General features: G+C 42.0%; 1 protein-coding gene across 4 annotated transcripts; it reads right to left on the bottom strand.

Annotated features, from left to right (window-relative positions):
- Positions 1-2,050: 2,050 nt before the first annotated feature.
- LOC130043944 (zinc finger protein 585A-like) lies at positions 2,051-23,809 on the bottom strand. Of its 4 annotated transcripts, none has more exons than XM_056136462.1 (4): positions 23,716-23,809; positions 7,895-8,021; positions 7,386-7,478; positions 2,051-4,737 (listed from the first exon to the last, which is right to left on the bottom strand). In XM_056136462.1, exons 2-4 carry the CDS (start codon positions 7,926-7,928, stop codon positions 2,408-2,410), a joined length of 2,457 nt encoding a protein of 818 aa, XP_055992437.1. In that variant the 5' UTR covers positions 7,929-8,021; positions 23,716-23,809; the 3' UTR covers positions 2,051-2,407. The 4 variants fall into 4 exon arrangements, with proteins under 4 accessions (XP_055992437.1, XP_055992435.1, XP_055992436.1 ...); XM_056136460.1 differs by lacking the exon at positions 23,716-23,809 and adding an exon at positions 19,783-19,989; XM_056136461.1 differs by lacking the exon at positions 23,716-23,809 and adding an exon at positions 19,783-19,922 and having other exon boundaries at positions 7,895-8,037.
- Positions 23,810-23,858: the final 49 nt, after the last annotated feature.

Raw genomic sequence — 23,858 nt, 5'->3', positions numbered from 1 at the left:
CTTCTTAAAATATCCAACCTGTAGAAAAGTCCAAGTGGTCTACTTTCCATCCCTCCATACTCTTACTTTTGGAAATATATCAAAGTACTGTAAGGTTCTAGAAGTCAGGTACTGAGGTGGGCTCCTAATTGGGGGTGGAGCAGGGCTGAATAATGGGTAGAGTGATCAGGATGTTTTGAAGTCACTTTTGTTGCTTTGGGGCCACATCTGGCTCTGTACTCACAGATCACTCCTGGCAGGAGTTGGGAGCCCATATAGGGTGCTGGGGATGGAACCTGGGTCAGCCTTGTGCAAGGCAAGGACCATGCCCATTGTACTATGTCTGGCTCCCTTATGCAGTTGCTTTGGAACTAAGTATTCAGGGATCACGGTTGGAGTACCAAAACACCAAGGTTCTATGTGGTCTTCTATCTCAGTTTTGCCTTCTTTAAACAGAGCAGCAAAATATTTAAACTATTAGTGCCAAAGTGATAGTACAGTGGTTAGGGTGCTTGCCCTGCACAAAGCCAACCCGGGTTAGATCCCCAGCATCCCATATGGCCTCCTGAGCAATACTGGGAATAATTTTTGAGTGCAGAGCTGCAAGTAACCCCTGAGCATCACTGAGTGTGGCTCAAAAACAAAAGAATATTTAAATAATTAGCCTTAATTTTATGGAATGAGGCCCAACACTCCACAATGACTCTGTGGAATGCAGAATCATTTTTTATACAATGTCTAGGTCAGATGAGTCTAGGCTCACAGCTGTACAAGCTACCTTTGGATTCTACTGTTGAATCCAGAATCCAAAGATAGCTTGTACAGGGCACTACGTTGAAGTGCTGGGAGAATAAAGGTAGCTTGTGTGTGTGTGGGGGGGGAGGCTTTAAACTAGGATAGGAAAGCTTCTGCTAAGTGCCACTGGAAAACAGAAATTATCTACAGATGTAAGAAACTTCTCTTTGAAAGGGCCACTGTGAATATGAAGTTCCTGAGGGCCTGAGTTTATGTGTTTGCATTGTGGGCGTGAAGATCTTTGTGGGATGAATGTAAAATCATGAAGATGTTCATAGCAGATAATGAATATAGACGGAAATTTGGGTTTTGTTTAAAAGATTTTGTTGGGACCAGAACAATAGTACAGCAGGTGTTTGCCTTGCACGCAGCTGAGTCAGGTTCACTCCCCAGCATCCCATATGGTCCCCAGAGCACTGCCAGGATTCATTATTAAGTACAGAGCCCGAGCATCACTGGGTGGCAAAATTTTTTTTTTTAAATGAACAGGTAGCTAGTGTTACTGTGAATGTCAGGTTATTATGGCAAATGAACTAAACGATGTTAGCAAAAGACAGACTGGGATGAAGAACTAACCAAGGGATCTGAAATGTCTTACCTTGGTTTTCCTGAAGATTTAGGTTACAAGACTCTGGTGCTAAAGAGGACCATTAAATACCACTGAGAGATAATGGAGGTCAGCTGATAGGATATTTGGTACTAAGGGACAGTTTTATAGCAATGACTGGTGCAGTCACTGACCTAAGGGAGGACTATGCAAAGGACTCATGAGAGTTCGACTCTACTGGTTTCTAATAGGGGTGTTACAAGTCTTGATGATAGAGAATAATTAGATGTCCACATACACTTAGGTTTATATGTTTACAATACACTTTCAAAACTGTAGTTTCTCTTTTCATAGAAATAATAGGGTGATGCAGACAGACATGACAGATGATAGATTCAATACAAGAATGAAAAAACATTCCAAACTCTATTAAACAATACAGTGGTAGGGCATTTGCCTTGCACGCAGCTGGCCCAGCCGAGCCGGATTCAATTCCTCCGCCCCTCTCAGAGAGCCCGGCAAGCTACTGAGAGTATCTCGCCTGAACGGCAAAGCCTGGCAAGCTACCCGTGACGAATTCAATATGCCAAATACAGTAACAACGAGTCTCATGATGGAGACGTTACTGGGCCTGCTCGAGCAAATCGATGAACAATTTCGAGGACAGTACAGTGCTACAGTGCAGTTCTGCAACAAACATCTGAATTGAGGATCTGTCTCTAAATATATAATACTACTACTCAATTTGTTGGTACATTAGTTATTTCACAGAAAACAGGGATTATCACTGACAAGACCATTGAACAGAATCTCATCTCTGCAGGATTCAGTGCTACATCACTATTTTCCACTAACAGGCTTCTAATACATCAAAATTTCAATGTTCTTTCTCAATAAATATGCCCCTGGCTTAATCAGGCTGGTGGCAACATGTGAGGGTCCCTATCAATCAGGACCTTCTTAGAGGTCCTCATCTCTAATATGTGACATTCTGTTGGGGATTTCTTATATGACAATAGGTCATTATTTTTCGTCATGAATTAAAGAATGTACAACCACTCCAGTTTGAGTTTTCTCATCTTTCTCTCAGGTGTGAATACTCTGATGAACATTCAGCACTGATTTCTGAACAAAGCCTTTCCCACACACCACACATTTGTAGGGTTTGTCTCCAGTGTGTGTTGTCTGGTGTTTATTCAAATTTGACCTATCAGTGAAGGCCTTCCCGCACTCAGCACACACATAAGGCTTTTCTCCTGTGTGAATTCTCTGATGCACTTGAAGTTGTGATTTCTTAGTGAAAGATTTTCCACAATCGCTGCATTCATAAGGTTTCTCACCAGTGTGAATTCTATGATGTATGATTAACTCTGACTTCTGCCTGAAGGTCTTTCCACATTCAGAACAGATGTAGGGCTTCTCTCCAGTATGCGTTTTCTGATGCTTACTGAGGTTTGATCTGCCACTAAAGGCTTTACCACACACAGCACACACATAAGGTTTTTCTCCTGTGTGAATTGGTTGGTGCACCAAGAGCTGAGATTTCGAGGTGAAGGATTTCCCACAATTACCACATTCATAAGGTTTCTCTCCAGTATGAATCCTCTGATGAGTAATGAAGTTTGACTTCCGGATAAAGGCCCTTCCACACTCAGTGCACACATAGGGTTTCTCTCCTGTATGAATTTTCTGATGCACAATGAGTATTGATTTCTGGTTGAAGGCTTTTCCACATTCATGACATGCATACTGTCTTTCTCCAGTGTGAATTTTCTGGTGTATATTGAGGTGTGACTTTTGTGTGAAGGCTTTCCCACAGGTATTACATTCAAAAGGTTTCTCTCCGGTATGAATTCTCTGATGTGTAATCAAGTCTGACCTTTGAGTGAAGGCCTTTCCACATTTAGCACATATGTAAGATTTTTCTCCGGTGTGAGTTTTCTGATGTGTAATAAGATTTGACCTGTTAGTGAAAGCCTTCCCACATTTAGTACACATGTAAGGTTTCTCTCCTGTGTGAATTCGTTTATGAACATGGAGTTGTGACTTGGAAGTAAAGGATTTCCCACAGTGTCCACATTTATAAGGTTTTTCTCCTGTATGAATGATCTGATGTGCAATCAAGTGTGCCTTCTGGATGAAGGCTAGCCCACATTTCATACATACATATGATTTTTCTCCTGTATGAATCCTCTTATGCACAGTGAGTGCTGACTTCTGAGTGAAGGCTTTTCCACAATCGTTACATCCATATGGTTTTTCCCCAGTGTGAATTCTTTGATGTATAACCAACTCTGACCTGTAGGTAAAGGCCTTACCACATTCAGTACATATGGAAGATTTCTCTCTCATTTGAGCTTTTTTATGAGTAAAGAGGTTGGAGTTATTATTGAAGGTCTTCCCAAATTCAGTACTTATAAAAGGTTTTGTTCTTGTGTGAATTCGTTGATGGACCTGGAGTTGAGACTTGGAGATGAAGGATTTCCCACAATTATTACATGCATATGGTCTTTCTCCTGTGTGAATTCTTCGGTGTGCAATCAAGTGTGTTTTCTGGATGAAGGCCTGACCACATTCAATACAAATATAGGATCTTTCACCTGTATGAATTTTCTGATGCATCTTGAGTGTGGACTTTTGTGTGAATGCTTTGCCACAATCACTGCATTCGTGGTGTCTTTCTCCAGTATGAATTTTCTGATGTATACTGAGATCTGAGTTATAAGAGAAACCTTTTCCACATTCGCTACATTCATACAGTTTTTCTCCTGTATGAATTCTCTGATGCCTGAAGAGAGAAGATACTTGGAAAAAGGCTTTTCCACATTCACTGCACTTGTAAGGTTTCTCCCTAGTGTGGGTTCTTTGATGTGTAATAAACTCTGACTTCTGCACAAAAGCCTTTCCACAGTCAATACAGACATACAGTCTTTCTCCTGTATGAACTTTCAGATGTACTTTGATTTGTGACTTCTGGGCAAAGATCTTTCCAAATTCTACACATTCAAAAGCTTTTCTCCCAGTATTAATGTTGTGATGTTGAGAGGGCGCCTGTTCACAGCTAAAGAATTTTCCACATTGACTAAGGTCCCATACATTATATCCTGTTGAATTATGTTCACAGTCAATGGGAGAAAGAATTTTACTGTATTCAGTAATCTTACTCAAGTTCTTTGATGCATTATTCCTATTATGGCTGTTCAAGTCTAAATTATACTTCAAAGCATTATCAAATGAATCACATTGGTGGGGTCTTTTTGAGTAAGGAAAATCTGGACTCAGATGCATTGTTTTTCTAATGTCCTTATCATAATCCCTCTTGGTAGTCAACATTTTCTTGAAGAAAGAAACATTTCTTAAATATTTGTTTTCTCTTTGTTGGTAACTTCTTATCTGGTCACTGATGTGCCATACTTCTAGAATGAAATGCAACAAAACATCACCATTAGCATCACTTTGTTACATCACCCCTGTAGGAAACAGCTATTTTAGAAATTCTCTGCCATGAGATGTGAAAACCAGTCCCTTTCTCAAAGGAAAATAAGGAGATTTTAGCTTAAAGAGTAGTTAGCTAGGGGCCAGAGAGAGAGAGAGATAGAGGACAGCAGGCAGGACACTAAGGTTTGATCCCCAGCACTCCATATGGTCCCCTGCACACATTCAGGGTTGATTCCTGAGTGCAGAGCCAGGGAATAAGCCCTGAACTACATATTCGGTATGGCAAAAAAAAAGCGAGGATAGGGTTGGGGAAAGAGCATTTAGCTGAGTTAAGAAAGGAAAATCTTATGACTCATTCAAGTAGAACACAGAGAAAAGGGTGAAGGGAAATCATTTGATGATAAGCTAGGTCATATTCTAGTTAGTCTACAAAAATAGAATAAGGCAAAAAAATTTAACACAATTAACACATACATAGACTAATGATACTAATGTTGCTAAGTCCTCCTGCAGCTCACTGGTGTCACAAATTAAAAACCCAGGCCTAATACATGCAAGGTAAATACTCTACTGTTAATATCTCTCTCACCTCTCCAAGTCATAACATTTTAAAAGAAAGTAGATTGAATTAAAAAATGTTTTTTGGAGCCAAAGTGATAGCACAGTGGGTAGGGTGCTTGCCTTGCACATGTTTGACCTGGGTTTGATCCTTGGCACCTATGTGGTCCACTGAACACTGCCTGGAGTAATGCCTGAGCACAGAGTCTGAGAGCTATTGGGTGTGGACCCCCACAAAATAACTAATTAAAATTAATTAAACATGTTTCTTTTGGAACTATGTGTAGCAATGGGATGTTAACCAGACTTACTTTGATCATTTTACAATAAATACTATCACAAAATTATTAAAACATACACTTAAAGCTAATATAGTATTATTTGTCAATTATATTTAAATTTTTATTTATTTATTTATTTTTCTATTTAAATTTAAAATGTATCTGGGCCAAAGATTTAGTTCAGTGGTAGAGCACCTGTTTTGCATGTACAGGGCTCAATCCCTGGCACGGCACATGGAACTCTTTGTTATGAAACACTGAGTTTTATAAACCACGGAGGATATATAAATGGGCGTGGGGAAAAGAAAGGGAGTAAGTTAAAAAATTAAAATTCTCCAGATTTATGATTACAGTGTCCTGAATAAGGATCATGATTAAACTCAAAATAGTATGTTAGAAAAGCAATTACAAAAATCAGTCAACTAGACAGAGATCACAGTTATTGTAAAGTCTCTCAAACAACAGCAGAAGGAAATATTATAAAACTATTTCTAAAGTATAAAGGACAGTGAGCCATAAACCATCATTTGGAGGAAAAGCCTAGAGGAAAGCTAGAGATATCACGTTGGTGCCTACAGACAAAACTGGAAGAGAATCTGCTTAAAGATAAAATTCTGATACAGAACAGGGGCCAAAGCAATAGCACAGCAAGTAGGGGATTTGCACTGCACACAGCCAACCCAGGTTTGCTCTCTTCACCCCAAGCACCTTCAGAAATGATCTCTGAGCACAGAGCCAGAAGTAAGCCCTAAGCACTGCCCAGAATGCCCCCCCCAACACACACACACACACACACACACACACACACACACACACAAAAGAAACAAAAGGAAAAAAAATTAGAAATTGGAGAGGGGCCAGAGCGACAGTACAGCAGATAAGTAGCTTGCTTTAACGTGGCCAACCCAGGTTTGATTTCTGGAACCTTATATGGTGCCTGAATCCAGCCAGGAGTGATCCCTGTGTGTAGAGCCAGAAGTAAGCCCTGAGCACAGCCAGTTGTGGCTCAAAAAATAAACCTCCACAAAAAATAGAAAGAGGATGAGCAGTTATGGAAGAGTGTGACTAATTTTGAAAGGGAATTTATAAGTGCTAAATACATTTTTTAAAAAAAAACTGGACAATGGGCCAGAGCATTAGCACAGCAGGTAGGGTGCTTGCCTTGCATGCAGCCAACCCAGGTTCGATCTCTGGCACCCCATATAGTTCCCCAAGCACCGCCAGGAGTGATTCCTGGGTGCAGAGCCAGGAGTAACTTCTGAGCATCACTGGGTGTGACCCAAAAAGCCAAAAAAAAATCCAAAAAACTGGACAATGAGGAAGAAAAGGAATGCTAGAGAAAAAGCCTAACCAAGGATGAAAAGAAATATTCAGTGAGGCATAATGCACATAATACAGTCTAAAAGTCAAGGAAGGAGACAGAATCAACAAAAACAATTATGTAGAACACATGCAGTTATTGAGAAGGCAACGTCAAAGGTCTTTCAGCAATGCAAAAATTTAGAACCATTCAGAAGTGTCATCTTAATAGCATTTCACAGATGTCCTACTTTGCCATAATAGCTGAAAATTATTCCCATCTTCCATCTGTTTTGTTTTATTTTGGGGGAGTCACACCTGCCAGTGCTCAGGATTTAGTTCTGGCTTTGTACTCAGGAGTCTGTCTCAGCAGGTTTGGGGGACCATAGCGGGTGCTGGAAATCAAACCCGGTCAATTGTGTGCAAGGCAAATGCTCTAGCCACTGTACTATCACTCCAGTCCCCCCTCCCATATGGTTCACACTCACCTGGGCAGCCCTGACCTGGGCTCTCACATTGCACTGTCCAGGGCTCCTTTCCTTGCTCCAACAAGAAATCCTCTGGCTTGGGAACTTGATACCCTGTCCATGAGAAAGAATAAAAGACTGGGTCAAGCAAATTCTGCTTCAGAGCTTGATCAGTAAAGTCTTTGTTTTCCAAGGAAGTAAATGTACACAGCAGGTCCTTGATTAACAGTCCTGTTATAACATCAATGAGCAAAAGCATTCTGGCCACTGCTGAACAAAACAGCACTTTGAAAATCCTGCTGCCCTGCTGTCCTGTTTTGCTGAAAGTCATAATTTCCAAGAACTTGAGTGTATTAGCAAGGACTTACTGTATCTCTGGGAATGGTAATACTCAGAGTGCCCCGAAGGAAAAAAGTACCTAAAAAAATGAAGGACAAAGCTACCATATTTGAGACACTCGGCACACTTAGTAACTAGAAAGAGACGCTCTCAGCAGGCGTCCTCTCAGCTAAGCAGGTGAGTGCACTTACCGACTGAGAGCAGGTGGCTGTAGGTCTCCAGCATCACATCCCGGTACAAGTTTTTCTGAGCAAGGTCTAGATGCTGCCACTCCTCTCTGCTGAAATCTACAGTCACATCCCTGAAGGATACTGATCCCTGTAAGGGCACATTCCTGTTCAATGTGAATAATTTGCTTTGGGAGAGGAAGAGACTATATTTAGGAATATAGAACATAGTTTTTTTTTAAGTACTTCCTCTTTTAAAACCTCAGCCACATCAATTAATTTCTTTCTTTCTTTCTTTTTGATCAAAATGACAGTAATCAAGATAAAGATCCTTACAGTGTCAAGAGAAGAGTAATATCTCACATACAGGGGTGGGGTGGGGGTAAAACTTAAATTGATTTCTCAAATAATGGTCTGGACAAAAAAAAACACACCAATTTCTTAACATTTTATTATGACCTTTTCTTTAAACATATCTCTAACTCTTGAAATAATTTTTACTGGGTATATATTTTTCTTTTTTATGTTTTTGGGCTACATGTGACAGCGCTCAGGGCTTACTCCTGGCTCTGATTCCAGGAATAACTCCTAGAGGGACTCAGGGAACAATATGGGGTGCCAGGGATCAAACCCGAGCTGACCACACGCAAGACAAGCACCTTACCCACAATACTCTCTCTGGATATTTTTTAAAAAATTAACATAACATTGCAATTATAACATATTTCAAATGTATATCACTGAAAATCACGGTGTATATGCTACATATATTTCACTAATAAAAGATAAGTCTATCTTTAAAACTTTTCAACCATACAAAAAATTAAAAAACAATTTATAGTGAAAACCATTATCCTCAGCTTTTAGGATCTATAATAAGCATTCAACTCTTTAGTTTTTTTAACTTTTGTTTCTGGGCCACACCCAACAGTACTTGGGCATTACTCCTAGCGGCGCTCAGGGAACCATATGTGGTACCAAGGATCAAAGTCTCCATCTGTTGTACTATCTTTCTGAACCTAACTCCACTTTTTGTTTTATTTTTAAAAATTTACTTATTAAAAAAATTGGGGTGAAGTTAGAGTGATACTAACCCTGGTAGATGCCTGAATGACCCACAAAATGTGGTAGCAGGTTTTGGTGCAATTGGGGTACTCTTTATTTGTTCCCTTAAAGTAGATTTCCAAGAGGACACTGATTCTTTCCCTGAGAAGGAAAATAAGTTTGAACCTCTGCTTTAGGTGGATAATGTTAGAGCACCTCACCCACCACCAAGATGCCAATATCCCTCCCTCAATGTCAGGAGATCCCTTCTTCTCATCTAATACAGGAATTAGTTTAGGTACAGAGAGATATTTCAGTGCAATGGAGCCCGGGATTTTGCATGCAGGAAATGTTGGGGTGATTCTAGCACTAGATGGACCCCTGAGAACTGTCAGAACAACCCCCCTACACAGTCCCTGGCCTAGACCCTGAGCACAACTGGTAAAGGGAAGAGGAAAGGGAGGGGTGGAAAGAGAGAGGATAAAGGAAGAAAGAAAATGAAAGAAAGGGAGGAAAGGAGAAAGGGAGGGAGAAAGGGAGCAGGGAGGAATTCTGGGCTGGGGCTGAGGTTCAGGTGACAGAACACACCACATGTGCAAGATTCCAAGTTCAGGTTCCAGAACTAACAGCAGAGGCCCCTGAACACTGCCACATACAGCCCTGGTGACCTCTGGGCACTGCTGGGAATGACTCCCCTGAAAAAAGATATTTTATAAAGCACATACGAATATACTTTTTCACATATTTTGTGGCAGAAAGAAACCAAGTCAAAGGCTTCTGCCATTTGTCAATGAATTTTCTCAAAAATAAAGATTGAAATGGACTTTTTAGTCTTATGGTAACTGAGTAAACAACCTGTAATATAATTTCTGAGGATTTTGGGACCAGCTTTGATGCTACACAGAAATGAATTATTTATCTAACCTATTTTTTTAAATTTTTGGTTTTTGGGCCATACCCGGGTGTCATTCAGGGCTTACTCCTGGCTCTGCGCTCAGGGTTCACAACTGGCAAGTTGAGGGAACCAAAGGGGGTGCCCAGGCAAGACCCTAGAAGCTGTACTATAGCTCCCATCCCTTAATATAACAATTTATTCATTTATTTATAACAGTTTTTTTTTCTTTTTGGGTCACACCCGGCAATGCACAGGGGTTACTCCTGGCTCATGCACTCAGGAATTACTCCTGGAAGTGCTTGGGGGACCATAAGGGATGCTGGGAATCAAGCCCAGATCAGCCACATGCAAGGCAAATGCCCGATCCGCTGTGCTATGGCACCAGCCCCCTAATACAACAATTTAAAAGACACAGAAGACAAGACCTAAGTTTTATAAAAAGATGAAGTCAGAGAGATAGGACAGAGTGTAAGGCTCAATTGATTCCCCATGGCCCCCAAGCAACATCAGGAATGATCCCTGAGCATAGAATTAGGGTGAAACTTAAGCACAGCTGGATGTAACCTCCCCCACTCCCCCAAACTAAACTAAAATAAAAGCAACAGTGCAAAGGACTGCGGTATAAGCCTTGCATGTGTGAGACCCAAATGCTTTCTGTCCCAACACCCCCAAATGTGTCCCTGGTGGCTCCAACTCGGACTTGCACCTTTGGGCTGATTTTCATTGTGAGTGGCCTCCAGGTTCCCAAACACAACTGGAGATGACAATCCTCCACTCCCACAAAAAGAGAGAAGACATAGATTCAGAGGTCTTAAAAAGATCCCTTTTTGGGGAACAAAACTTAGGAGCACAAGGAAAATGTTTATTACATATGGAAAAGAAATGTAATATAGGATTATGGGTGATGGATGCAATTCCCCACCCCTAAAAAAACAAAAAAAAAGGAAAGAAAAGATGATACGAAAATAAACAAGTTTGGAGAATAGCAAATACCTCTGTATTTTAAGTCTGCATAACATCAATGAGAAGACTACGGGTAAAATGATTTTTGTTTTTGTTTCTGGTGTCAGGGATAAACCCAGGATGTCAGACATGTGCTGCCCACTCAGAGTTCTGAGAAAAAAAATTTGATCACAGAGTAAGGATGGGTTTTTCTACTTTTTTTTTTTAACTGTTTTTGTTTTTGATTCACACCCAGCTGTGCTCAGGGTTCACTCCTGGTGATGCTGGAGAATGAACCCAGGTCAGATGCATGCAAGGCAAGTGTCTTACCTGCTGTGCTATCTTTTTGATCCCTGATTTTTTCTACTTTAAGTTAAGGTAATTAGGGCTGGAGCCATAGTACTGCAAGGAGAGCGTTTGCCTTGCACACGGCCAACCTGGGTTTAATCCCTGGCATCCCATGTGGTTCCCTGAGCACCATCAGGAGAAACCTCTGGGTGTGACCCAAAAAAAGCCAAAAGAAGAATTAAAGTAATTAAGATTTTTTTCTGGTAAGATCTCTATTGCAAGATCACCTAATAAATTAAGAAAGTTTCAGTGGAGTAAGGAAAGCCTCTTTAACAAATTGTGCTGGCATCACTGGACGGCCACATGCAAAAAAAATGGGCTCAGAACTCTGCCTAACACCATGTACAAAAATAAGATCAAAATGGATTAAAGACCTCAACATCAGACCAGACACCATAAGGTACATTGAAGACAAAGTTGGCAAAACCCTCCATGACATTGAGGCTAATGGTACTTTCAAAGATGCCACACCACTGGCCGAGCAAGTAAAAACAGAGATAGATAAATGGGACTATCTTAAACTAAGAAGCTTCTGCACCTCCAAAGAAACAGTGACCAAAATACAAAGACAGTCTACAGAATGGGAAAGGATATTCACCGAATACACATCTGACAAGGGGTTGATAACAAGGATATACAAAATACTGGTGGAACTCCACAAGAAGAAAACATCCAACCCCATCAAAAAATGGGGCAATGAAATGAACAGAAACTTTCTCAAAGAAGAAATCCGAATGGCAAAAAAGCACATGAGAAAATGCTCTACATTATTAATCATCACGGAGATGCAGATCAAAACCACAATGAGATACCATCTCACACCTCAGAGACTGGCCCACATTCAAAAGAACAAAAGCAACCGATGCTGGCGTGGATGTGGCGAGAAAGGGACACTCCTTCACTGTTGGTGGGAATGTCGACTAGTTCAGCCCTTTTGGAAAACAGTATGGACGTTTCTCAAAAAATTAGAAATTGAGCTCCCATTTGACCCAGCGATACCACTCCTGGGAATATACCCGAGAGAGGCAAAAATGTGTAGTCGAAGTGACATCTGCACTTGTTTGTTCATTGCAGCACTCTTTACAATAGCCAGAAACTGGAAGAAACCTGAGTGCCCAAGAACAGATGACTGGTTAAAGAAACTCTGGTACATCTACACAGTGGAGTACTATGTAGCTCTTAGAAAAGATGAAGTCATGAAATTTACATACAAGTGGTACAATATGGAAAATATCATGCTAAGCGAAATGAGTCAGAAAGAGAGGGATAGACATAGAAAAATTGCATTCATCTGGGGGATATAAAGCAACAAAATATGAGATCAATACCTAAGAATAGCTGAGATCAACACCAGGAGGATTACTCCATAACTTAGAGGCCAGCCGGATATTCTAGGGGAAAGGGCAGTTCAGATAGAGAAGGGAACACCAAATGAAAGGTGTTTGGAGGATCCTCCCAGGAGGGGAAATGCATGTTGAAAGTAGACTATGGACTGAACATGATTGCCACTCAATGCCTCTTTTGCAGACCACAACACCCAAAAGGAGAGAGAGAACAAAGGGGAATGCCCTGCCACAGAGGCAGGGTGGGAGGGGGGGTGGGGGGAAATGGGCACTGGTGGAGGGATGGGTATTTGATCATTGTATGACCGAAACTCAGGCACAAGGATTTGTAAATCTACAACTGTACCTCATGGTGCTTCACTAATAAAAAAAAAAAAAGAAAGTTTCACACAGAACAATTCTATACATTAAGTTTGGATAGAATTAAAACAGTATCATTATGAAACTCCTAATAAAATAAGCTACTTAGATGATTCTCCTTAATAGTTGCTCAACTGTTTCAGGTGAAAGGTTGAATAACTATTTACAATGATCACCTAAGCTTAACCAGCTACGTCTATAGGTCAACACAGCATCACAAAAAGGGAGATAACTAGGTATTAGGTATTTCTGACAAGATACAGTAATTAATTTTATTTCACCACCCATTAGGTTCTCTTGCCAATGGGGGAAAACCCCAGCCTGAATCTCATCAAACCTCCATGTTCAGCAATTTATTCACAGACAATGTGAAGGAGAGGAACACATGGAACAAAATCAAGACCATCAGTGAAGTCCAGATGGAGAAAATAACCTGACTGTTTCAAAGAGTGTTTTTAAAAAGTACCCAAACTTAAAAAAAGAAGTTTTTAAATTTATTTGTTCCTACCACCCTCTTTTCAGGGAAAAAAAAAAAAGAACACAAAAAAAATCACCTCTGGAAACTTACTTTCAGCAAGTGAATAAAGTGGCCCCCCCATTGTATAATTGTACCCAGTCTACTAACCCCTCCTCACCATTATTCCAGTATCCCCAGAGAGCAGTATCACACACATTGGGAAATACTAAACTAGAAGAACAAACAGCATCTAATTGCTATTCATAGACTTGTGTAGACTACCTGTCACTGTCACTGTCCTCCCGTTGTTCATTGATTTGCTCGAGCGGCCCCAGTAACATTGTGAGACTTGTTACTGTGTTTGGCATATTGAACACATCACGGGTAGCTTGCCATGCTTTGTCATGTTGGCAAGATACTCTCGGTAGCTTGCCGGGCTCTCTGAGAGGGTCAGACGAATCAAACTTGGGTGAGCCGTGTGCAAGGCAAACGCCCTACCCACTGTGCTATTGCTTGATTACAAAAACAAAAAACAAAAAAACCATTACAGCCTGAAATCCCTCAACTTGGTCATTTCTAGGGCAACTCCCCTCCCCCATGTCCATTCCATCGAACGCACATTCCATGGACCTTTCGTCTTTATCCCAATTGGACAGCCAGTACCTCAGACCATGAGGAATACCTGGTGTTCAGTAAATGTTAGACAAACAAAAACAATACACACAGATGTCTAGACTGAGACGTTAGTGGCAGCGCAGTTGACACTGGCAATACATTTAGGATGACAGAAATAACCAGAGTTTGGAGGAGCGGCCGTCTGCGCTCAGGGCAGGCCGTGATGTTGCCTGTGGGCTGGGATGTTGGGGGCGTGGGGAAGCGTGCGTGATGCAACACTACATAGAAAATCGGGTTCTGTGACTTTATGCAGTGGAGCCTGCTTATATCTCACATTGCAAATGTGTAATTAAAAAGGGAAAGAGAAAGGCAGACTCCAACTATTGCTAGGTCTCTGGGAGTGCAGCGGGGGATTTGCCTGTTTCTTCACACTTTAGTATGTTCTATGTCCTACAGCATGCCTTACTTTGTTTCATTTGGGCTCCATGCAGATCTCAGGAATGAGTCTCAGCTGGTTGCAGTGAAAGGACCTGAAAATACCCTGGGCCATCAGCTGTCCCTGGAGATACCCAGGAGTCCAGGGGTGCCGGGGATCAAACAGGGCTTGGCTGCATTAAGGCATGTGGCATCTGCATTAAGGCATGTGGAATCTGCGCTCTCTCTCTCTCTGGCACCATGCACACATTATTTTTTATTATTATATTATTATTATTATTGCTTTTTGGGTCACACCCGGCGATGCTCAGGGGTTACTCCTGGCTCTGCACTCAGGAGTTACTCCTGGCAGTGCTCAAGGGACCATACGGGATGCTTAGAATCAAACCCAGTCGGCCACGTGAAAGGCAAATGCCCTCCCCGCTGTGCTATTGCACCAGACCCCACACATTATTTTAATAATAAAAATCGTTTTCTGAATCATGATTTGTTGAATAAAATATAGTATAGCTGTTTGATAGCTAGGAATCCTGGAGAATGAACATTTCTAGACGGGAGACTTGGTCTCTCCTAGACTATGGGGCATCTCTGGAAATCTTCTGACAAGTCCAGAGGGGGGGTGGACACAGGTGCCCGGTGAGTGATTTCCCACCAGCGGTTTCTCCCCTGCCTGATGGGGCCAGAGGCTCTGGGTGCTGCCGCTCATCTAAGAGATGCTCCTGCTTTGCTGCCCTGGGTGCCCGCCTCATCTGCCCTTCTCCGCCTGCAAAGATGGTCCCGCTGAGTACCCCACGACCGCTGGCCTGCACCACGTGCCTTTGGCTGCCCAGAGATGGCAAATGGCCCCTGGGTCCTCTGCCCCAGCCGGAGCGAAGCCGCACCTACTTCCAACCTTCGGTCTTGGTCGCTGTCTGTCTCTGTCTCTCTATCTCTATCTCTCACTGTCTCTGTCTCTTTCTCTCTCTGTGTTTGTCTCTCCCTGTCTCTGTGTCTCTCTTTCCCTAACTCTCTCCATCTTTCCATCCCTCTCTCAGTCTCTCTGTCTGTCTCTCTCTGTATCTCTCCTTCTCTGTCTCTGTCTCTGTCTCTGTCTTTCTCTCTCTTCCCCATCCCCTCCTCTTCTGGATTCTTCCGAATGTCACCTGCACAGCACTTATGCCGCCCTCGGCATTCCTGTAGCTTCTGGAGCGATCATGGCAGGTGGGCGTGCCCAAGGTGGGTGAGGAGCTAGAGCAGAAACTACGGCGGGACGGGCCCCTGAGTCCCCGCGCCCCTCAGAGCTCTGCCAGCACCCAGGCTCCTGATTCCTTCGCCCGTGACCCTAAACTAGCCCCACATTCATCTTTCCCAGATGCATGAACACCTGTGTAGAAACGGCCAGTGCCGGCATGACCTGGGAAAAGTGCCAGGTGTCCCATACCCCGGGGTTACATGCTACATGCCACATGCTACATGCTACACACTTGCTACCTTGCTCCCTGGGACACTAGACCCCCATGACCAGGCCTTCAGTGTCCAGGCCCGCTGGTTCTGTCCAGCCTGTGATCTCTGGCCCGGCACACCCGCGTCTGCTGAGAGCCGTGAGGTGGGGCTTGGTGAGCCCCTCCTGTGTAGACTACCACAGTCAATAATAGTAGGACACATATTTTTTTCAAGTACTCAGAAAAATAAGCTCTGTAAAACCTGAACAATACTGGGCAAAAGCAAAGCAAACACCCACCCCTCACCCAGAAAGATCATATTCTAGGCTGCACAAACGTCAATAAATTAAAAAGAATTGAAATAATATAAAACATGTTCTCTGAGCATGAAGGGATGAAGCTAAACATCAATAGCAGAACAGAAAAATCAATTGTAGAAAATAAAAACAAGTTATCTGGAAAGTCACAAAATAACTGAAAATCAAACAACATACTTCTATAACCCACAAATCAAGCCAGTTATATTGAAAACTATTTTTGAAATTCTCAACTAAAATTTTAGAAAAGATACTGAACTAACAGAAAGGGGAACACAAAGATTTGTAGAATAGAGAGGAAGCAATGCTGAGAAAGAAATTCATAGCACTACATCAGAAAAGAGGAATGAACTTATTAAATAATGGAATTTAAGTTCATATGTCAAGAATCTAAAATGGGAGCCAGAGTGACAATACAGTGGGTAAGGCATTTGCCTTCCTTGCATATGGCTGACCAGGTTTGATCCCTAGAATTCCATATGGACCTCCAAGGATCACCAGGAGTCATCCCTGAGCATCAAGCAATGTAGCCCAAATACCAAACAAACAAAAAAATCTAAAATAGAAACACAGCAGATAGGGCACTTGTCTTGCACACAGCCAACACAGGTTCGATTCCCAGCATCCCAGATGGTCCCCTGAGCCCAGTCAAGAGTGATCCCTGAGTATAGGGCCAGAAGTAACCCCTGAGCACTGCCAGTGTGTCCCCTCCTCCTCTCCCTCAAAAAAGAATCTAAAATAGAAAACAAATCCAAAGTAAACTGAAGGAAGAAAATAAATGAAATAAATAAAATGTAAGAAAACCAGCAAGTTAAAAAAAATCAATAACACAATCCAGTTCTTTTCTAAAAAAATCAATTAAAATATAATTAAAGAACATATCTTGTTATCTCACCTATTTTTAATTTTATTTAATTTTATTTTTGGCTTTTGGACCACATACAGCAGTACTCAGGGCTTATCCTTGGCTCTGAACTCAGGGATCACTCTTGGAGGGATCAGGAAACCAGGGATTGAACCCAGGTTGGCCACATGCAAGGTAAATGTCCTCCCCGCTGTATTATATAACTCTGGCCAATACACTGGAATTTATAGGGAACATCTCTGTCCCGAAGTTTGCAATGTCATGTGAACTGATGATTTCAAATGAATAAAGTCTTAGCACTGAGTCAGAAGTTAGCCCTAAGCATTGCTGAGAGTGACTTCCCTCCCCTCTTAAAAAATATATATATATATTATATATAATATATATATACACACATTAGAGGCTCAAAAGGTTGGAGGTCATACTTCCCATGCAGTACATCAGAGTTTGATTCCTGGTACCACATGGTTTCCCAAATATCTCTGGGAAAGCTATTTATGGCCCCTGCTATACTGATTTAAAGTATGGGGCCAGAGAGATAGTAGTACAGGTAGGGTGCACGTCCTCCAGAAGTGATCCCTGAGTGCAGAGCTGAGAGTAGGCCTGAGCACAGCTGGCTGTGGCCCAAGCACCAAAATAATAATAATAACATGTACTGTAATATTAAAGATAAAAAAAAATCAACATAGGAGCAGGAACGAGAGCAGAGTGGGTAAGAGGATTCCCTTGCTTGCAGCTGACCTGGATTCGATTCCCAGTATCCCATACAGTCCCTCGAGCACTGCCAGGAGTGATTCCTGGGCGGAGGGCCAGTGACCCCTGGCAAGTGCCCAACCTTCTGTACTATCTCTCTAGTCCAAAGAATATAACTTTTTATTAAATAAGAAAAATATGTAATTATTTTAACTTTCACAAAAAAACTGAGCAGTAAAACCAACAAAATTGGTTATCTGGAACTAGGGATATAGCTCAATGGTAGAGAACTTGTCTTGCATGTGTGAGACCCTTGGCTTGATACTGGACACCACACACAAAAATTTTGTCATTTGTATTGGAGATTATGGACAAGAAAGGAACAAAGGTAGGTAAACCAATCTTAGCCTAATTCATCCCTTCAATTTCCTCCACTTTAGTGCTTTTCTTATATGTTTTGAATTTTTTAAATTTCTATTGCTGAACTTAAGTATATTATGTACTTAAAAATTAGACTATTTGGGGGTCTAAGAGATAGTACAGTGGTCAGGGTACTCCCTGTGCAAGTGCCCAACCTGGGTTCAATTCCCAGCACCCTATATGGTCTCTAAATCACTGCCAGGAGTGATCCCTGAGTGCAGAGCAAAGGGTAAGCCCTGAGCTCCATTAGATGTGCCCCCAACTACCACCAAATTAGACTAGACTGTCCCTAATCAACTATCACAATATCATTAAGGAGATAAGGATAATATTACATCCATAAAATGAGAACAGGGTGTTAATAAAAAGAAATACTATAAGTCAAGGTACTTAAAAATTAAAACTGAATTAAAATGTTGATTCAGGGGTTCAGATAGTTCAACAGGCTGGCGTACAGATTTTGCATAATGGAGGAGTGTACAATCCTCAGCATATGTATAGGGTTCCCCTCAAAACCAAGGAGTCGAAGTGACAGTCTGATTAAGACGCCTGCACATGGCAGGCTCTAGTTTGATCCCTGGCACCAATTATGGTCCCTCAAACATTGCCAGAAGTGACAGTGAGCATAGGGCCAGGAATAAACTCTGAGCACTGCGGGGTGTGGTGCAAAAAACAAATCAAACCCAATAAACCCCAACCACTGCTCCCCCAATTAAAAAAAAAAACAAAAATTAAATGTTGATGCAGTAATGAGAAAGTCAATAGAAGGACTGAAAGACAATACTGGGGGCTGGAGCGATAGCACAGCAGGTAGGGCATTTGCCTTGCACACGGCTGACCCAGCTTTGATTCTCAGCATCCCATATGGTCACCCAAGCAGGCCAGGAGTAATTCCTGAGTGCATGAACCAGGAGTAACCCCTGTGCATCACCAGGTGTGACCCAAAAAGAAAAAAAAGACAATACTGACAAAGTTTACCAAAGGAGTAGGAGTAGCAAAGAAATAGAAAATTATAGTAATTATAATAGAGGGGAAAAATGAAGATTATCTGCAAATAAAAATTTCAGAAAGAGAATAGAGATACTATTTGTGTGGAAAGAAAGAGTTTAACAAGAATCAGAGGGGTTCTGACATTCTAGAGAGCAAGTTTGGAACTGGGAACCCTGGGTTCAAACTTTGGCACTTTATGGTTCCCCAAACACTGTCAAGAGTAACCCCCAAGAACTCTAAGATATGACCCAAATTCAAAAACAAAAAGTAACACAGGAGAATTATTTTCAAAATACTACATTGTGTGTATATTGGGTTGGAAGTGGAGGGTCCTGTGGCCACACCCAGCCGTTCTATAGGTTTGCTCCTGGTTCTGTACTCAGAGGTCACTTCCAGAGATATCCAGGGGACCATACATGGTGCTAGGGATCAAACTGCATGCTAGGCAAGCACCTTACCTGCTGTACTATCACTCTGGCCCGTGTAACTGATTTTGCACCAGGAATTTAGATTAGCATAGGATGGAGAGAAAATAAAAGCTTCCTTGACATTCCGTCTCTCTGCTGTCACAGTTGGCTTCCAGAAGTTGTAACACTACCCAGTACTATTCTTAGCCGAAAGATAAAAATATTTTAGGAGTAGTAGAAACATCTTCTGGGGCCCCATCTGCTTCTTCCCTAAGACTCTGAATGTAATATCACATATATGCACCCAGGACAAATTTCCACCCTCACCCCATATGCCACGTCGTAAATTCCCATCCTCACCTTACATAAACTGCCAATTTCCTCTGGAACTGGAGCCCAGGATCTCTGAAGAGAAGTCCAATTGGCTGGCATAGTCATGCTAGGTCTCAGGCTTTATTCTCTCAGGAGACTAGAGCTTCATGGACATTTGTAAACTCAAGTGGACTTGCTTGGGAGAAGATGACTGGAGTATGGAGGAGTATCTGGCTAAGGGCCTCTCCAGAGACACCAAAACATCTGGAAAAGCAGTATCTACCTGGTGAGTCATTCAGCACTCATCACATAAACATTTACTAGACATCAAGGTATACTTCCAAGAACAATGGTCCTCAATAAAGTGTTCATTAAATCTCCTTGAGGGCTTACTAAAATACAATGAAAAATTCTCAACCTTGGAGCTAGAGAGACAATGTAGTGGGTAAGGTTCTTGCCTTGCACAAGGCCAACTTAAAGGTAGATCCTTGGCACCCCATATGGTCCATGGAGCACTGCCAGGAGTGATCCCTGTGTGCAGAGCCAGGAGTAATCTCTGAGCATTGTCGGGTATGGCCCAAAACAAAAAAGAAAATAAAACAAAATCTCAGCCTAGGGCTTAGGATATGGCTCAAATGGTAGAGTGCACGTGAGAGGTCTGAGTTTGCTCCTTGGCACTGCATGATTCCACACCTCCAGCAATGCCAGGCATAGCCCTGACTGCCCCTGAGCACCAGGAGGTCCTAATATCAAAACAAACAGCAAGGTTGCAGGTTTCCAGCACTTGCTATAAGGGAAGAACCCTATCTGTTGTTCTATCCCTCCTATCATAGCAAAGGAAATGTAAATGAGAGTTAATCACAAATATACCAAAAAGATATCAGTAATCAGAAAAATGCACTGAACAATCAGATACAGGGCTGGAGTGACAGTACTGGAGATTAGGAGCTTGCCTTGCACATGGCCAATACAAGTTCAATCCCAGTATCCCATACAGTCCCCCATGCCCTACCAGGAATAAATTTGAGTGCAGAGCCAGGAGTAACCTCCAAGTACCCCTAGGTGTAGTCCAAAAAACAAAACAAAACAAACAAACAAAACCCCCAATCAGATACAGTTTCTCCATCTATTTCTAAACACTTGAAAAAATAACCAGAGACTGGAGTGATAGCACAGTGGGTAGGGTGTTTGACTTGCACATGGCAGACCCAGGTTCGATTCCCAGTATCCCATATGGTCCCCCGAGCACTGCCAGGAGTAATTCCTGAGTACAGAGCCAGGAGTAACCCCTGTGCATCTCCAGGTGTGACCCAAAAAGCAATAAATAAATAAATAAATAAATAATAACCAGGTGTTGGATAACTGGTTTGTTCTTGCTCCTCCAGCAGGGAGCTGAGGTTTATTGAGTTGTATCCATCACAGTGCTCCTGAGGCACACCCAATTCCACCAGGCACTCCTAATCCTCTGTGTTTATCTTTAACCTCTCCTTTTTGCTTTCTTCCCCTATCTGTTAATCACTTATACCCCCAAATCAGACCTGTACTTTGTAATGTTAAATTCTTCTAAGAGCTCTGGATTTTGTATATGTAAGTGCAATATTGCTTTTTCTCTTTCCTTTATGTCCTTCGCATGGTTCAGCAATGTCCTTTTTGTATAGACAAAGGAAGACATGAGTTAATTGTCTCCAAATAATATTTACTCCTGGGCATCCAACATATTTACTGAATTAAGCCTCTGTTGCCCTTATTTCCTACTAATCCCAAAAGGAGGGTCCTGGCGATGGACTTGGATAGACCCAAGGCAAGCTGTTAGCTACCCTGGCATCGGAAATGGACAAGCTAAGCACCATAAGAAGTATAATAAGTTAAGAGCGCGGTCATGGAACAAAGTCTGTCATGACGTAAAAAGAAGTAACTGAATAAGGACCCTGCTGGGGTTAGGAAAGATTAACCTGGACTGAGGACTGTAGTATTGGATATTTAGTGAGATGTCCCCAGGAAGAGCCATCCTTTAAGCTCAATATAGCTCTTTCAGTGTTCATCCAAAATGACTAGAAAGATTAATAAGAAGTAAATTTAGTATAATTATTTAAATGGATTACCAGCTAAAGTGGGGGCTGGAGCGATAGCACAGCGGGTAGGGCGTTCGCCTTACAAGCGGCCAACATGGCCGACCCGAGTTCGATTCCTCCGCCCCTCTCGGAGAGCCCGGCAAGCTACCGAGAGTATTCGATATGCCAGACACAGTAACAACAAAGTCTCCAATGGAGACGTTACTGGGCCCGCTCGAGCAAATCGACGATCAACGGGAGGGCCTTTACTTACTTTACTTACTTTTACTTACCAGCTAAAGAAAAGAGAAAGCAACACGCACTTAGATGGAACCTTAAGCAGACCTCCTAGTTATCTAGAGTGCTGAATCCCCCAGATGAGATTCTGTCCTCGAGTTAATCTCCTAGAACTTCCCTTGAAAAATGGCTTTGCATCTATTTCTTGTTATAATGTCTTCCCCTGAAAAAGGGCTTTACATCTATTTATTGTTATAATGTTCAACCACACCTATGTGAACCCATCCTTCTCAATTTCTACATAATACTGTGAGCCTTGAATAAAGGATCACTGATCACCAACTAGCCTGTAGCTGAACAGGCAGCCTGGGAAGGAGGTTCTCAATCACAAAATGCACCCACACTTTAACACACAACCAGGAACCAGCGGAATAGGTCAAGGGTTGAGCCATATGCTTTCTAGTAGTCCCCAAAACCAAAACAAAATGAAACAAAGTAAGTATTACTGGAGTGCCTTTGTGGAAATGAATTCTTGTATGACCAATTGGTGGCTGTCTGAATTGCTATTTTTTTGTTTTTGGTCCACACCTGGCAATGCTCAGAGCTTACTTCTGGCAGGCTGGTGTGTGTGTGTGTGGGGGGGGGGAGTTTGGGGAGGGAGAGGGAATCAAACCCAGGTCTGTCATATGCAAGGAAAAAGTCCTACATGCTGTATACTGCTCCAGCCTCCAGAATTGCTATATTTTTAAAAAATAATTTAGTTGAAAGTATTAAAAATATACGTGCAATTTCTAAACAATAGTTTAAATATGTCAACATTTCGCTGGTAAAGGTTCAATTCATCCTCTTGGGGAATTTTTAGGCAAACAAAAAATATAATGTTTGGAGTCTGACCTGGAGGTATTTTTCCCAGGTGCTGGAGGTGGGGACAACATGTAGTATGCCAGGTGGAACCCAGGCATTGGGCAAAGAAAATATGCATTCAAGCCTACTGAGCTATCTCTCAAACACTCTACTCTGTTTTTAATATAGCAAATAAAAAGACCTCGATACTTTTCTTATGGGGAGTACAATGATTTAAAAAAATCATGAGTTAAAAAAAGTCTGAAATATACAAAGCAGAAAGTGACCAAAAAAGAATACACAAACCCCCTTCCACTGTCAATTTAACTCCCACTGTAATTAGAATACATATATCTCGTAGACAATATGATACAATAGAAAACACACTGGTTTCGATTAGACCACAAAGGAAATTTTGTTTTATTATTTATATTTGGTGCTGGGGATGGACCCAGACCTCACACTTGCGAGGAATGCACGCTACACCACAGACCCAGAAAGCAATTTTTATATTGAGAATTACCTCAGAGGCATTCTGTAAATAGAAAACGCATTTCTAAATTACTTTTGGAATTTTTTTTTAAGTTGAAATCCACAATCACTGGGATTTGAACGATAAAGAAAATGTTACAACCTTAAATCCTTGGACTTCGACTTCTACAGCCCTGTCACTGACCATAAACTTCCATCCCTCAGCCCACAAGTCCCATTCTTCAGCTCAAAAAAATCCCCATCATAACCTCAGACATCACTGACCACAGACAACGGTCACCGCACACACCCCTACCCCGAGTCCAAAGAACACAACCCTTCAGCACGGAGGACACGGAATCACGACCAGTGAAATCACCTCAGAGACCTCTGGGGAATCAAATTGTCCAGATGCTCTTAACGGCAGCGGCGAGAAAGCTTTCGAGGACCATTTTCACTTCCGGCAGACCTTTCGTTTGTCCCAGCTAGAGTGTTGCGTTGCGCATGCTCTGTACTAATTTG

The sequence above is a fragment of the Sorex fumeus genome, unplaced genomic scaffold, assembly GCF_029834395.1.
Source record: "Sorex fumeus unplaced genomic scaffold, SorFum_2.1 ptg000122l, whole genome shotgun sequence".
NCBI classification, from domain to species: Eukaryota; Metazoa; Chordata; class Mammalia; order Eulipotyphla; family Soricidae; genus Sorex; species Sorex fumeus.
Note: the sequence above shows the minus strand (reverse complement) of the source record. Positions and strands in the feature narration are given on the sequence as shown.